Source organism: Harpegnathos saltator, unplaced genomic scaffold (genome assembly GCF_003227715.2).
Source record: "Harpegnathos saltator strain DR-91 unplaced genomic scaffold, Hsal_v8.6 scaffold639, whole genome shotgun sequence".
Lineage (NCBI taxonomy): Eukaryota > Metazoa > Arthropoda > Insecta > Hymenoptera > Formicidae > Harpegnathos > Harpegnathos saltator.
Genome location: NW_020230470.1, coordinates 585,251 through 600,558, shown reverse-complemented (window position 1 = coordinate 600,558; position 15,308 = coordinate 585,251). Strand labels below are relative to the sequence as shown.

The window sequence follows — 15,308 nt, the reverse complement described above, 5'->3', positions numbered from 1 at the left end:
CAGGATTGAAATGTGATCAACGGCGTATAGATCACTCGTGTACTCGCGGGATTATTAATCCCCGTGTCTCATTAATCATTGAGTCATCATTGGTCGTCCGGCGACGAGCACGTCGAAGCTCCGTGGATCTCGCTGAGCGTTTATTTTTCGGTCGGCGGAAATTATTTATAAACGAATAAGTGAAAACGAATCACGGTATGTCGAGCAGAAAGCGCGTATTGCAACGCAATTTTTGGAATTACCGGCTCGTAAATTCCGACGGCGGTATTTCCCGCTACGCGAGTGTGTGTTCCGCACATTTCGCTTCCCCTGCCCCTCCCCCCTCCGGCCTCTTCGTAGTCCGTGTCCCGCTCACACCGCCTACAAGCGGTAACCGCTCTCGCGCCCGCGTGGCGCGTATGCGAGGGCGAAAAGCACCCCCTCAGGGCTGTTTGTTTTTGATACGGTTTTCATCGAACAACGTCGCGGCAGACATTCCGCGGCTCGCGATATCTGCATCTACATGCAAATACGACGACGTCTTACTCGTACAAAAGACCATCGTTATCATCCCTCGTGCCCCCACCGGCAATACCACCCACACGACGGAGCACGAGGGTGCGCGAGATCGTTTTGGTGCATATGGCGATTCGTTGCGATTGGTGCGAAGGGAAATCGACTCGTGTTACGGTGAAGCAAACGTTTTCATTTTTTCTCGCAGCTATTAACTTTTAACATAAATACGGCGACACGATCTGCTTGCGAAGAAATAGGGACCGTTTGTACAGAGAGAGAGAGAGAGAGAGAGAGAGAGAGAGAGAGCGCCGCAAAATTCGTTCTCGCGTAATTCTAGTGAGTACGTTGCCAGTTGATGCCGAGGATTTGCATTCCTGACTACAAAGAAGGAAAAGGTTACAGGCGAGCGCGTGGAGGCTGAAACTGCCGAACTATTTCCACCAGCGCGCGCAAAATTACAGAAGAATTCTGAGGTAATGAATAATACAGGGGAAAATTGTTATCTCTCTTTTTTACTTTCATTCAATAAAAAAACACAAAATTCACCGTTATTTTGAGTGGTCTTTTTTAAGAAATCGCAAGCCAGTCGATGTTAGCCAGTCAGTTACAGATAGTTCTAGCGTTAAGCGTGTTTCGACGACAAAGCTGCTTTGATTGTCAAAACTGAATGCACGTGATTGGCGGCGATTGTTAAAAACATGATGACGCCGACAATGGATGATTCGGCGCTGTCGCGATAAAAATGCCGATCGCGTTCTATTTTTTCGATTGTTAACCAAATTTCGGCGCGTCACGTTTTTCCCATTTTAGCGTTCATGATCGCGCCGAGACAGGAAATTACGTGACTCGCATTTATAGCCATAGCGCGAGCCGGGCGAAGGGCCAAACAAGCGATGATGCAATTATCTGCGGGCTCGGAAAAGCGCGCTGCTTAACGGCGCAATTATTTGACTGTCCTCGAAGAAGACGTCTCTGGCCAGGAGCGGAGATAAAAGACGTCTCGCGCGGAATAACAAAGTAGCGGCTAAGCAACGCGCCGCCGCTTTAAGCCGCGCCTTTCGGCTGCGGCAACTCGCTCCTCACGTTATAAACGCGCAATTCGATTTCGAGAATCCGCGCGAGCGATCTTATTTTACGGCGACGCGAGGCTAGTCGCGTTGTACACACCTCCACAAGATAGATGTTAATTCCAAGATGGTATTGTGCTCCCTCGGCATTTGCAGGTTTTAACGAGGTTTCGTCCCCGTTGTTTCTACAGTTATATTAATATTGATACATCAGCAGCATCGCGCTCACGCAAATTTACATAAGAACGTCGTCATAGCGCATAAACGTGTCGACCAATGAAACGCCCGACGTAAGCCGCTGCATTGTACTGCGAAGCTTACACCGGCAGTCTCATTGGTCGAGACGCTTATACGCTATGCTCTTATGTAAATTTGCCTGCGATGGGCTTTAGTTTGTGCTTTTACAAAAGCGCAACGCTAAATAGCGCGGTCCCGCCACAGCGATACGCGAAATGAACAAGGCGACGTTCCTCGTCAAAGACGAGATCCCGCAATGATCCCCCTTCCCAGTCTGTGAATTTAATCGATCGACACGACCCAGCCCCCTCTCGCCTCGCAATTTTCGAGCTTCCCTTTGGATTAAACTCCGAGCTTAAGATTTGACCGCGATGAAACGCGTCTTGTCATCCGCTCGTTGAATACAGCCGACATCCTCCTCGGAATCGGGAAAGTCAGTTGAAATTTCATTAAGAAATATTTCCCCGTCAACCGCTTGTCATCGGCTCGCCTCGTAAATGGTAAGAAATAATCCAAAGAGGACTTTTACGCCGCGTGCGCTTATTACCGACGAAAGCGCTTCGCAAGGGCATCGGAAGAGAGAACACGAACTTCACGAGCCGTGAAAGTGCCGGCGCTTGTAAGTCGAGGAATGTCCACGGCGACGTCACCTGCTCGATCCGCCCCGAGACATTGCCGTCGAGGCATCTGGAAAACTTGCGAATTAAGAGATTCGTTCGACGCGAGCGAGCTGAGGGGAGATCATTCGATTATTTCCAGCCATTAAGGGGCGGGAGGGGGGGCCCTTCCTCGCTCTCGCTTCGCCTCAGCGTCGCGAGGGTGGAACATTCCTCGCAGCTTCTTTCCGAACTTTCGACACGAGTTTTACATTTTGCGCTCGAAGAAGGGTAAAGAGAGAGGAGGGAGGGCATCGGAGGAAAGGAAGGTAAGGAAAAGAGCATGACGAAGAGGAGAAGGAAAGGGAGAGTGTAAGAAAGAGAAAGAGAGGGAGAGGGGGGGCGGCGGCAGGGAGGGGATGAACGAAGGTGGTGAAGTCGAGACGGGGAAAGCGACGGCAGCGACCTTCATCGTGGATTCTTCCTCGGCCGAGAAGGTGGGCTCACGCGCGAGCGACACACTCCACCCTCCTCGTCGCGATTGCTATTCCGGTCTGGCGCGGCAATATTGCGTTACCGGAACGCGTGCTGCAAGCTGAATTCAAACGACCGCGAGCGTGATGACACGACGCCGCTTGTAAGTCACACCGCGCGACGCGCGTGTCTTTTAATTCGCGCGTCACCCCGCACGAAATAAACACCCGGAGATGGGAGAGATTGAGACACGTCACGTTCGCGTGCCGTGCCGATCCGTCTCTATCCAGGCCAGGGATTGCCGGAATCGCGGCCTCGGCGAGTAAGCCAGTTATTTCCACGAGGAGCCATTCTGTCGTTCTGTTCGTGCGAGTAAACGTACGCACGAGAAACTTTTTTTGCGCGATGGCGATGCCTTAATTCACACTGTTTCGCCCCCGAAGACTTCCCGCGGGAACGGCGCGCGACGAGACAAAATTGTTACGGGCGGAAGGGAGCATCCCGCGCAACGGGCAAGCACAGAGAGAGAGAGAGAGAGAGAGAGAGAGCCGACGCGCAAAGCAATTAACTAATTTCCATCCGGTTCTACTTCCGGTTACTCTCTCCGTGCGCGCGCGCGCGTATCAGTTTTCCCGGGGATTTCGATTATTAAAAAAACATCAAAGAGCGGAGCGGCGAATCGCTATTGTTACTCATTTCTAACCGGCTCGGAAATCCGAGCGAGAGAGTTAAACAGCATTACGGCGCGGGCGTGTCTGGCCCGAGGGCGGACATCACAGAGGGCTGCTCGCCGGTGAAAATTTTCAAAGGCTCGACATCGATGGGCTCTCGCTCTCGCGCATCAGGAGAGCACCCGGGACCCTTTTCGCAATTTCTCCCGCCGCACGGGCGCGGAATCAAGTGTTTGAGATTATGACGGTGGCTCCGGTCACGTATTTCATTAACCGTCATGCCGACGGTTCGGGGAGTTCAAGGGCGAGATCTCCGACGGAGGGTGCGGGTACCTGTGCGAAATGTGTTTGCTTTGCGTTACATCCCTCGGGATGATCCCGTTATAATTATGAATGTCGTTGTTGTTGCCGTGGTAAGTGTCAGATATCTCCCGTCGAGAGCGATGTTGCTCCCCGAGTCTGTCCGTCCGGAAACGTCCGTCCGTCTTCCGATTATATTTCTCGCAGTTATCGCTCTCGATGCTTTCGCAACATTGCGTCATTACTTCGGAACAATCCGAACAATCGATCCAGTGACATCCAGTGAAGGCGCTTAGAAATTGCAAGGAAACGGGGGGGTGTCAATTGTCGCGTTTTCTTTCTTCTTCCACGACCATTGATTTTACACAGAATCTCGTTATTACTGTGTCAACATGGGTCCGGGAGCCAAGTGCGTAAGTGCGACGGACTTGGCGATACAATAAAATGAGGTCGACGGAGTTGGATTTAATTGGCGTGCGACCATCCGCGTGTAAATTAACGAGCGAGCCCCTCTCGCATGACAAATTCCTTTATCGAGGTGCGGCGAAGGAGAGAGCGCTCCTTCGCCCGTGAATCGAGGAGCCAGTGTAAATCTGCGGCGGGATATCGGCAGACTCGTTTGCGGCTACACGCTGTACCGTCCCTTTGAAACGAGCAGCGACAGATTGGTATTACCATATTGGGAAAGGGACTAGACTTCTTATTTCCCTATCCTTTTGCCACCGCGGGAAAGGGAAAAAAGAAAGAGAAAAACGGCGCCCTTTCTCTCTCCCTTTCTCTCTCTCTCTCTCTCTCTCTCTCCCCCTCTCTCTCCTCCGCGACCGGCGTCTCGCTTCTTACCTCGATTCTCCATTTCGATCGCCTCTGCGAGGCGAACTTCGTCCCCCTTTCCGACCCTCACCGCCGATACACTCACCCCCACGCGTGTTTTCTCTTACCACGAGTCTTCTCTTCTGGCGCGCCCCTTTTTTTCCATCTCGCACTCATCCGATTCTCGTCCACACGCAGATTTCAATCTTGTTTGGCCGAGGCATCGACACGTCCTCATCTTCCTTTCGATTCTCCCGCAAACTGTTAACCCCTCCTCCCTCCCGCCGTAGCCGCCCCTCACGACACAGCCGCCTCTCCTTCCTCCTCCGTCGAGGCCGCGTTTGTTAAGCGGCTCGTCCGACGGCGGGGAAGGACAGTCGGCCCCTACGCGCCCTATATCGATCGCTCGCGACACATCAGCCGCAGGCTCGCGATTGGGGATCCCGTCGGCTTCCGCAGGAAATTCGTGAGACCCCCTCCCCCCCTCCCACCCCTTCGCCGAACGAAGGACCCTCCGATTTTCGCGCCGCCGCCGCCACCTCCTGCTCCTCCTGCTAGCCCCTCGATGCTCATCGATACTCGAGATATCTCGATTCCGATCGGCAGGCCAACCGCGACCCTTCGTTGCCGAAAAGAGCGAGCCCTCTCGGCGGCCGACTCGGTTCCACTCGGGCCGAGCTCTCGGCCGTTGTTTCCCGGCCCGGGAAAAGTCTTTTCCAGTCTATGAATACATTAGGAGCAAACAAAGGGCTGTCTACTATAATCTCGCGACTCCTTCCTCACTCCGAGGAGGACGTTACACGCGTTTATTAAACTCGGCCCGTCGACGCGCTTTCTGCAGCACTTTGCGAGAGAAACCGGGGCTCTCCCCCTCGCTAGCCTTCGGAGGCTCGATATTCCGCCTCTTTTCACTGCCGGTCGCGCTATTATCGCGAGGAAAAAGCAATTAACATAGAGTCCGTTCGGCCGCCTTGGAGCTGCGCCGGCGTTTGAACAGCGGGGATGGATAATTGCCGGGATAAGTGCAGGATGACGCCGGTCGGGAAACTGACGTTTATTGAAAAGGATCGCGAAGACGCTTTTTAATCAGCATTTAGTGGATCTAAACCATAGACTGATATCCGTAGACTGTGCCTTTCTGCAAAAGGTTTCAAGAAAAGATACAAAGGACACAGCGGATTCCTCTTCCGCTGTGAACAAGTACGGCATATTCGTCTACCTTTCTCCGATAGGAGCCAAGCCAGACAAAGATCGACGGTCTGTGACGCAGGCCGTCCTTGGCAGATTGTGGCCTTCGCGGCCTCTTGTGGAGCGCTCAGTCTATGTGTATACAGGGTGTCTGAAAATTCTTGACACAGCCATCGTGTGTAGCTTCCAGTTTGTATGGAGAAAGGCTTACTTCTTGGGGTTAACAACGTCGAGTATCAGACAGGGAGAGGAGTACTTTTTTTTCGAGGCACGACTCAAACACTGCTCGCTGTGTTACTACTCCGCCTCGCGCTGCCAGCTGATGCACGCCGGTGCTCGGAAATATTGCGTATTCAGAAGTAAGACACTTCAAGCTGGAAGCCATTTTTCAGAACGACTACAGAATCGTCGACAGAATTCGTTCTACCGTTTCCTGGGCGCTTCTTTGCTCACGTCGTTTAGTTGATTATTGAGTAACTATTACAAAATTTACGTGGTTTTTCTCTTCGGTTCGATCCGTTCGATCTACATCCACGGCGACTGTATCGAGAATTTTCAGACGCTCTATATAGATTTGTGATGTAAACGATACGAAACACGTACGAATTGTGCGCTATGTTCTCTTTGCAGACTGAGATCTGCTCGAGCGCTCTCACGGACGTGATTCACGCCGTCATCAATGGAACGGACGGTTGCCTCTTTTGCTTCGGACACGCTGGTTTGGGTAAGTATTATAATTCTTCATTATCGTTCAATATCTGATATTTTAAGCCTTTGCGGTGAAGATGGAAGAAGGGGAGAATTCTCGTTCCAAAAAGAAAATCATTTTACGCAAGTAAGTTCCTCCTCCCGATCTGAAATTTTCGCGCAGCACAAAGCCGAAAGTCAAATCACAGACATTTCTTCATAATTTTTTTTTTGTACTTAATTAATAACATCAATTTTCACAATGTTGTTTGACGCGACGGTTAACATAACTTTTATTATCTCTATTGCGAGTAACTTGAGGATAAATAATTTATTCAACTTTTTCCACATCCGTCGCGCATGTAGCGCGAGATAAAATACGTCGCATAAGCAAGATTCTTTCTTGCATCTCTTGAGGGAAGACGCGTATGAAGCTATCACGAGCTTCCCCCGCAGAATTTAATACATAGAATCCTGTTCCCCAAGAAATAGCGCATATCTTAAAGCCCGCATGAGTCGAGACAATATCTCGCGAGTTCTCCTCCGTTCTTTATTCAACGAGCGCCCGCGTCTCTCATAGGCGAGACTCTCCATTGACACACCGGCGACGCGCGACGCTCGTCGGCAGCAGCCGTGAAAATAATTACGTGAAATGTGAATATCTCGTGGAATTTTTATCTCGCGGGCTTTGCTTCAGTCTAGTGCAATGTGCCAGCACCATATTACGTCTCGTACCGTTTGCCCGATACTGCCGTGATATTTGAAGGGCGCAACGTCACAACTGGACACGACATTCGACAGAAGAAAATTTCCAACATGACATGTGATGAGATAAACAAAAATAAAAATAAAAACAGAGTAATGTCGTGAAATAAATAAAAATACAAAAGCAAAAGCCGTGATATTTGAAGGGTGCAACGTCGCAACTGGACACGACATTCGACACAAGAAAGTTTTCAATGTGTGATGAGATAAATAAGAGGAGAAAATGAACAGTAATGTCTTGAAATAAATAAGAATACAAAAGCAATATTATTATCCTATGAAATGAAATCTTGCCGTGTAATTATACGTTTACGCGATATTTCAGACAATCAGTTTTCGTTAATTATCATTAATTATCTGTCATACGCTATCTAATTTTAAGCAAGTTTTATAGAAAAAAAAACAGCCCTTCTTTTCTCTGTTGCGTACATCTCCCTCTTTCTCTCATTGCTTAATTAAATTTTCCTGTGTTACAAGAATATAGAGACTGAAAAGTAATATTGCAGTTTATCGAATTGGAATTGCTTGGACTGCTCATGCAGCAGTGACGTAAATGTTTTATATCTGGACTACCGTTCGTCCGAATATGTTCAAGGCTATCTCTGCTTGACCCGAGAAATAAATTATTCGGGCATATCGACGATGTCCTTTTGAAGAGGGCGGAGATGTCGCGACGATTCTTTATTTAGGCATTCCCACCTTCATTCGCTCGACTTCTTCTCGTTTCACTGCCGCGAGGAACGCGCCGGCGAAGGCGCGGGGTTGTTTTACATTTTAAGTAGTGATATCGAATTTGCATGCAAATGCACGATTATGCGTGGAAAGTGCTCGGAAGGGAGGAGATCCTCGAGTGGTAATGTCGGCATGAAAAAAGAGCGAGAAAAGGGAAGGTACTAGGAGACGAGGAGGAAGGAGAATGAGGAACGAGGAGAAGATGAGACCGGAAGAAACAGCAATAATGTATGCCACTGGGACACACTTTCTCCCTTGTACCTTTCGAATCTCAACACAACACAACCCGGCAGATCCTCCGCGTCCCGTCATCGCTCGCTTCCTGCGCGAGAGCGACTTCCGAACGAACGGAAGTTCATGGAAATCCTCTCGCGCGGCTTCTACCCCCGCATGAAATATAAATTTTCAACGAGACGATTATTGATGGAGATATTTCCAATCCATGGAGAAATAACATTTGAATGTAAAACGCATTTGGCACTTAAAGCTTGCGAACGTGAATGGAAATATAAATCCAGATATTAAATTGTTTGATAAGGTTTTTTTTTTTAAATTAAACTTTATTTTTCATCACTGATGTTCTCAATAAATCTTAGAAATTTGCGATGCTTACTTCGGTTCAATACGGCAATCGGTGATAGTGGGATAATAATGCCCGTCGACGACGACAAATTCTTTTTACGGTGGCGATCGCAGACGGTGCTCGTTAAAATATTTTTGACGTCAGAGCTAACTGGAATAGAGTTCTGATAACGCGATAGACGCCTTAGCGTCTGCTCTCGCAGTCGACACCAGAACCAATTAAACTTCGTGAAATGATATCTCTCGTCGAGTTTCTTGGCGCTATGTGTATATATATATATATATATTGCTGGAAAATTTTTTTACATCCGACAGACGGACAGCTAAATAAAAGTTTATTTAGACGCGATGCGCGGATAGAGATAACATTAATTGAACGAGGCAGGTTGCATTATTACGCGAACTGACTTATCGTTCGCGTAAATCTCTATGTGATTATCAGAGCAATTGCGGCAGTTATCTCGAGAATCATACGAATAAATCATAACTGTAAAGAAATTTTATTACTGAAATTTACTTCATTGCCGAAGAAAGTAAGCTCGTACAGTTTCGCAAAGCGCGGCTCTTGCTAAGCTTCCGTCCTTCCCGATTCGATACGGTTTCATAATTCCATATCCGCGTTGAGAAATCGTGTTCTTTTCTCTCTTTCTCTTTCTCTCACCCCCTCTCTCCCTCCCCCCCTCTCTCTCTTTCTCAACATCGAAGTTCGCGCAGTCGAGCAGGATTTCTCGCTGCGCGCGGGAGGGGAATCGATAAAGTCGAAAATAAAAGGAGTCGCGTCGAGAGATAAGAGCCTAACGGCCGTAGACAAAGAGCCGCGTAAAAGGAAGCCAAACGAACTCGCGGCGTCTTCCCTCTCTCTTTCGAAGGTACTTCAAGCAAGTCCGCGAGCAAACTGCTTTTGATCATCGCTACGAGAACGTTTCTCTCCCTCGTGCTCCTCCGCACTCTCCGGCTTCCGCCGTGCTCGCCCTCATTCTCTCTCTTGCAGATATTCCTCGCACTCCTCCTCTCTCCCCTCCCTACGCATCAACTCTCCCCCAACTCTTTAGCCCCTCACGTCGTCGTCCTCTGACGCGAAGAAGACAAGCGAGAAAAAGGAACCGTCCGCGGTTAGAATAGTGAGAAAGGAACAACGAGCAGAATAAGGGGCGAAGAGGCGACCAGGTAGATTCATCAGGAGAGGAAAGCAGAGAACATGTGCTACGCCAAAGCAATCGAATCAGTCTCCTACGTTCTTTAAAATGTCTCATGCGGCGCTTTTATTTCGCCTTCCATTTCGCGCGCGCGCGCGATATGTAGTCGCGAATTGGCGCAACCGACCGCATCGCTCGCCCACGCGTGCGTCTCTCTCTCTCTCTCTCTCTCTCTCTCTGCCTCTCTGTCATACAAGGCCTGAAAAATCGCGTGTAAAAGGCGTGTGGAGAAGTCGCGGAAGATGGGCTAGAGGGTGTTGCGAGAAGGAAGGGGCGAACAGGAGAAAGAGAGAGAGAAAAAGAGGGTGGGAGAGGAAGAGAAAGAGAGAGAGAGAGAGAGAGAGAGAAACCAGTGCTTTCAAAGCAACGGGTCTTGTCTGTCGCGAGGGGAACGGAAGGACAGAGGGCGTGCGGAGGGCTCTATATAGATATAGTGACGACAATGGGCCCGTTTGTACTTTGTAGCGCGTTCCTAATTACCCCCGCGCGCGCGGGCTCCACGGCGGACACCCCGCCGAACCCTTTGAGATCGCGGAAGGACCGTGAAAGTGGATTATGCAACGACGACGAGGGGAAGAAGCACGCGTGCTTGATGCACCGAAACCTCCCCCACTCTTTCGCTTCTCCCTTAAAAACACGGCGCTTTGACAATGATAATCTTAGTAAGCGATTCAGTCAAAGGAACCTGCGCTCCCGTTACGTTTCTCTTGTTTCGGCCCTGTCCTGCCCGCGGACGGAGGGATTTATCTTGTTTTTGCTAATTTCGCGCGCGTAAATTTTCGTACGACGCGCGCAAGTGCGTTTAGTCCTGTCTGCGGCGCGATGTGAAATTTAGTAGACACGAGACATTTTATCTGTAATTCATTCGTAAATTGGAGCAACCCCTACACGAGGGAAAAACATTTTATTGGAAAATTTATAATGTTATGTAATATTCATATCGAAGTACAAATGTTGTATATTGCAAACATTAATTTATAGTTTGCCCGAATATCCTCTTAATTTTGCAATGTAGAAATTTATGCTTTGCGTAAAATAGTTTCCTATACTATCTTCGAATATTTCCAATGTAAATATTAGCTTATAAATGTTGGTATATTTCAGCCGATAAAAGCTAATATATTTTTTCAACACACAAATGTTGATATCTTCTAGAAAAATTGTTCACGTGCCTTTATCTCTCATTAGATGTAAAGTGAAATTCACCCAAGTCCAAATTTTGATTCTATTTTTGATCTAAATATTTCATATTTGGCGCTAATTTAACACTCTGAAGCCTAATCAACCTATTTTGATTACATTTGACTTACAACTTTGCCGAAAAATCTTTTTGAGAACCTGCAAGTGGCAAATTGTGCATTTGCTGCCATTTAGAGGCGCTCTGAGAACTTCAATTTCATATAAATTAAATCTCCATTGGTTCTTCAGAATCTACAGATGCTGGACAATTCGGATGGAAAATGAAGTCAAAGTTTCGGCTCGGCGGATATCAACGATTTACGATGCCATAACTTAATTCTCACAAACACCTCGATTTTCAATCGATTCAATGTGATATTGAAGTTTTCTATATAATTTTCTATAATTCCACGTTTTTGGAGATATATAACAAATATATATATATTTGTTATATATGACACACATATATATATATATATATGACAGGTGATAAATCACAATTGTAACTACTGCTTCCGCAATTAAAAAGAGTGAAATAATAAAAAGCGGCACGAAAGTAATAATAAACACAATTCCTACCACGCGATCCGCATTGGTATTGACGTTTTTTCTCAGGTAACGAAGCACTCGAGCGGAATTTTAATTATCACTCGCATTCAGCTCAAAGTATCCCTATGCGTGAGTGTCGCGCCGTCGTCTGAGAATGCAGCGGCCGCTGCTCCGGTTTTTCTGCTTCATCGTCGTCAGCGACGATAGCGGCGGCGGCGGCGGCGGCGGCGGCGGCAGCGGCGGCCTCGCGAATCTCGCGGTGGCATAGCGTGAATTCTTGCGGAATTTTTGCGGTTCGTTCGTTCTCGAATCTTACTGGGCGGCGGCTGCCGCGGATTCTACGCTCCGAGCTACCGGGAAGTTCTCGAGACGTAAAAGCGGTCCGTTACCGACAAGATGGGCCGACCCCCGACCCTCTCCTCCGCGGCGTTTCTAATTAAATAACAACATAATTCACCGTCTTACATTAAGACAATTAAATAACGTTTAAGATTCAACGGCGGCTGCTGCTTTTCCATTATTTCATCGTTGCCGACGGGCCTCCCCCGTCGTCGGGTTTCTTCTTACGCCTTTCGTTTCAATCTCTCGTCCTTTCCGTAGCGTAACCCTCCTAGGCCATAAGTCCTCTCCGTTCTCGTCGGACTGTTTTATGCTTTTAATAAAAGCTCTTTTATTTCTCTGTCAATAGCGCGGCAGAGCGTTTGAGCACGCTTTCCGTTTCGCCGTAACTTTCGCGCTGAAGTTTCACAGGCGGAATTGAAGTCGCCGTTAAACTCGCGGGATTTTTGCACGAGCCGGTTACTCTCACAATCCCGCGTTGTCGCTTCTGCCTTTCCCTCTTAATCAAGTATTAATTTTAATTTATCGCGCATTCATGTTTGCGGCGCGAAGGGCGAAGTAACGATCGATCGTTTCGCCGTTCATCGACTACTTTGTGGTGTCGATGTAATCACTGCTTGTCATTCTAGCTGTTACGTTATCGTTCGCTAAATAGTAAACAAATTAAGCGGGGCCGCTCGGGCCCGACCGCAAATCTGGCATCGCAATTATTGCACCCAGCCGGCTCTCGCACGCTGGTGTACATAAACGGGATTTTCGAACTCGTCCATGTGAATTGATTCGTCGCGACGTACGAGGGGAAAATCGCGATTATGCCAGTCAACAATGAAGCTTGTCCACATACCGGTCGCACCGGTTACGGGCGTTAATTCGATCCTTCCGTCAATAAATCCGACAGTTCGGCAAGAATCGAAATATTAGCTTTCACCCGTCATCGCTCCTGTCGGCAAAAGAGCCGACATCGCATTTCCTCCGTCACGTTATCTCCAAAGTGTCTCTTCTCACCACCTCTCTTCCTGAGAATATATTTTTTTTATTAGGAGTGTAATTTAGTTTTAAAGATTTTTTTTCTCAAAAACTGATTTACTTAAACAAGGTAATAAACGAATACCTACGAATCCAAATATTTTCCTTCGTTCCCTACAATTGTTTCCCGTTTTTCTGACAAGAGATTGACTCCGCGAGAAAGATTCTTCTTTAGAGTCGATCTAATTTTCAACAAATTTGCGCACTTGTTCCAAGTTATGAAAGTGCGTATCCTCTAAAGCATATCGCATCGACCGAAACAAATGATGATCGGATGAAGCAATGTCTGGAGAATACATGGGGTACGATAAGACTTCCCATTCCAGCTTTAATAGCGTTTGCTTCACTGATAAATGCAACACGAAGCCGAGCATTGTCACGAAGGATCACTTTGCTTCGTTTACTCGCAATTGGTGATCGTTTTTGGTCCAATACTCGCTTCAATTTGTATAATTGTTGTCGATAACGATCAGCAGTGACAATTTCATTCGGATTTAGCAGTTCACAACATTTAATAGTACACAACACCTTATTGATCCCATCAAATACACAGCAATATCTTTGAACCGTAAATATTGCGCCTCGAAGTGGATGTTGCTGATTGGCCTGGAACAACCCATGATTTTTTTCGTCTGGGATTATCAAAACAGATCCATTTTTCATCCCCAGTAACAATTTGATACAAAAAACTCTTCATTATTTGTCTGGCGATCAATGAAATGCAAATGTTCAACCGGTTCGCGATGGCATTTTCCGATAATTCATGTGGAACCCATTTTCCTTCTTTGTGAATCTTTCCCATGTCATGTAAACGTTTAGTAATTGTTGTACGATCAATATTTAATGCTCTGGCAAGTTCTGAAGTGGAAGTCTTGGGCTGGAGTCTCGTCCAATAACGCTTGCAAATCTGCATTTACAAGCTTTTTTGATTGTTCCGAACGATCTTTGTCGTTAACATTAGAATTGCCACTTTTGAATCGTCTAAGCCGATATTCACACATCTTGGTTGATGGAACAATATTACCATAAGTTTCTATCAAAATTCTATGACCTTCAGCCGCCTTTTTCTTCTGATTAAAATATAAAAATAACGCTTATCGAAAATGCTCTTTTTAGAAAGCCCCATCATTTTTAAGATGGTATTAACACGATTTTTACTATTGTTGGAAAATGACTAAATATCATGGATTAACATCGAAGCATTGAGAAACAATAGCTATGATTGGAATGTCTTCGACAAAACTGAAATTAGTGCCATCTCTTACAAAATCCTCAAAACTAAACCATATTCCTAATAATTTTTCATTAGACTCATCATGTACACATGCGCGAAAATGAAAAAGGCGGTGTTCGAAAGAGCTCTACCGAGATACATGTTTTGGATGAATTTCATAAGATTTTGGATCATTTCATTACGAAACACTACGTGCGAATGCTCAGATTTGGACAAGTTGATAATCAAATCGTTATCGATGATAACTTTTCTTTTCGTTCGATAAAGACTAAATACTTTATTGAAATCCACACAGATTTGCTTGATATTTTGTCGACGTATAATTGATACACGGATTTTCATTTATCATTTATTTATTTTGATATTCACTTGGTTATTCTGAATTTTAATTTGACATCTAGAAGATCTCGCACAAGTGTCGATCGATTATTAATGATCTCATCAGTGCGACGTTCTGAAAATCTCAAGTGAAATCTCAGATCGTTCGTTTCGGCATGATTTCGGATTCTTTATCGACTCGCGGCCGAAGTAAGCAACCAGTTCAGAGAATTCGTTCAAATTGCGATGAGGATAATCTTCACCTGCGCCGGTCGCGTTCGCGCAATACGTTTACAAACGACGGACAGCTACCGTTTGCTGGACCCTGGGATGATATCTCATTTACATCGCCCGTAATCAGTGCAAGTAATGTCTGACCTCGATTTCTTCCTCGCTGCAATTTCAGGCAAGTCTCACACCATGCTGGGGACTCCGGAAGCCGGTCACACACTAGGCGCGATCCCTTGCGCCATAGCATGGCTTTTCCGCGGCATTTCCGAGCAACGGCAGAGAACCGGCGCCAGGTTCAGCGTCAGGGTCAGCTGCGTGGAATTGACCACCGGCCAGCAACAACTGAGGGACTTGCTTGCGGCGCACGCGAACGGTAAGTAATCTTCCAATTAGTCGAGAGAAGTATCCTCGCGTGAAAGGGCCTGAGCTTTTTTGCTCCGCGACGTTTCCTCGTTCCTGCGACCAATTAACGTTATCCACTTAGCGCCAATCCGCCGCAAACGACGTAGATACGCCCGTCGTGAGCAGCTCACAAAAATACACCGCCCGCTTCTCTCTCTCTCTCTCTCTCTCTCTCTCTCTCTCCCTCTCTGTATTTCGAGAGCGTGCGAGATCGCCGTCGCGACGACGAC

At 47.2% G+C, this 15,308-nt stretch overlaps 1 protein-coding gene across 4 annotated transcripts in view; it reads left to right on the top strand.

Moving 5' to 3' along the window:
* LOC105182554 (kinesin-like protein CG14535) overlaps nt 1-15,308 on the top strand; it is a 344,856-nt gene that overhangs the window by 303,331 nt on the left and 26,217 nt on the right. For all 4 annotated transcript variants that reach the window (XR_003113829.1, XM_011140072.3, XM_025304682.1 and 1 more), the window contains exons 4-5: nt 6,469-6,562; nt 14,852-15,049. Coding sequence is in view for 3 of the 4 variants with exons in the window: in XM_011140072.3 (XP_011138374.2) it covers nt 6,469-6,562; nt 14,852-15,049 (292 nt within the window). In the remaining variant the exon portion in view is untranslated. The remainder of the gene's footprint in view (nt 1-6,468; nt 6,563-14,851; nt 15,050-15,308) is intronic.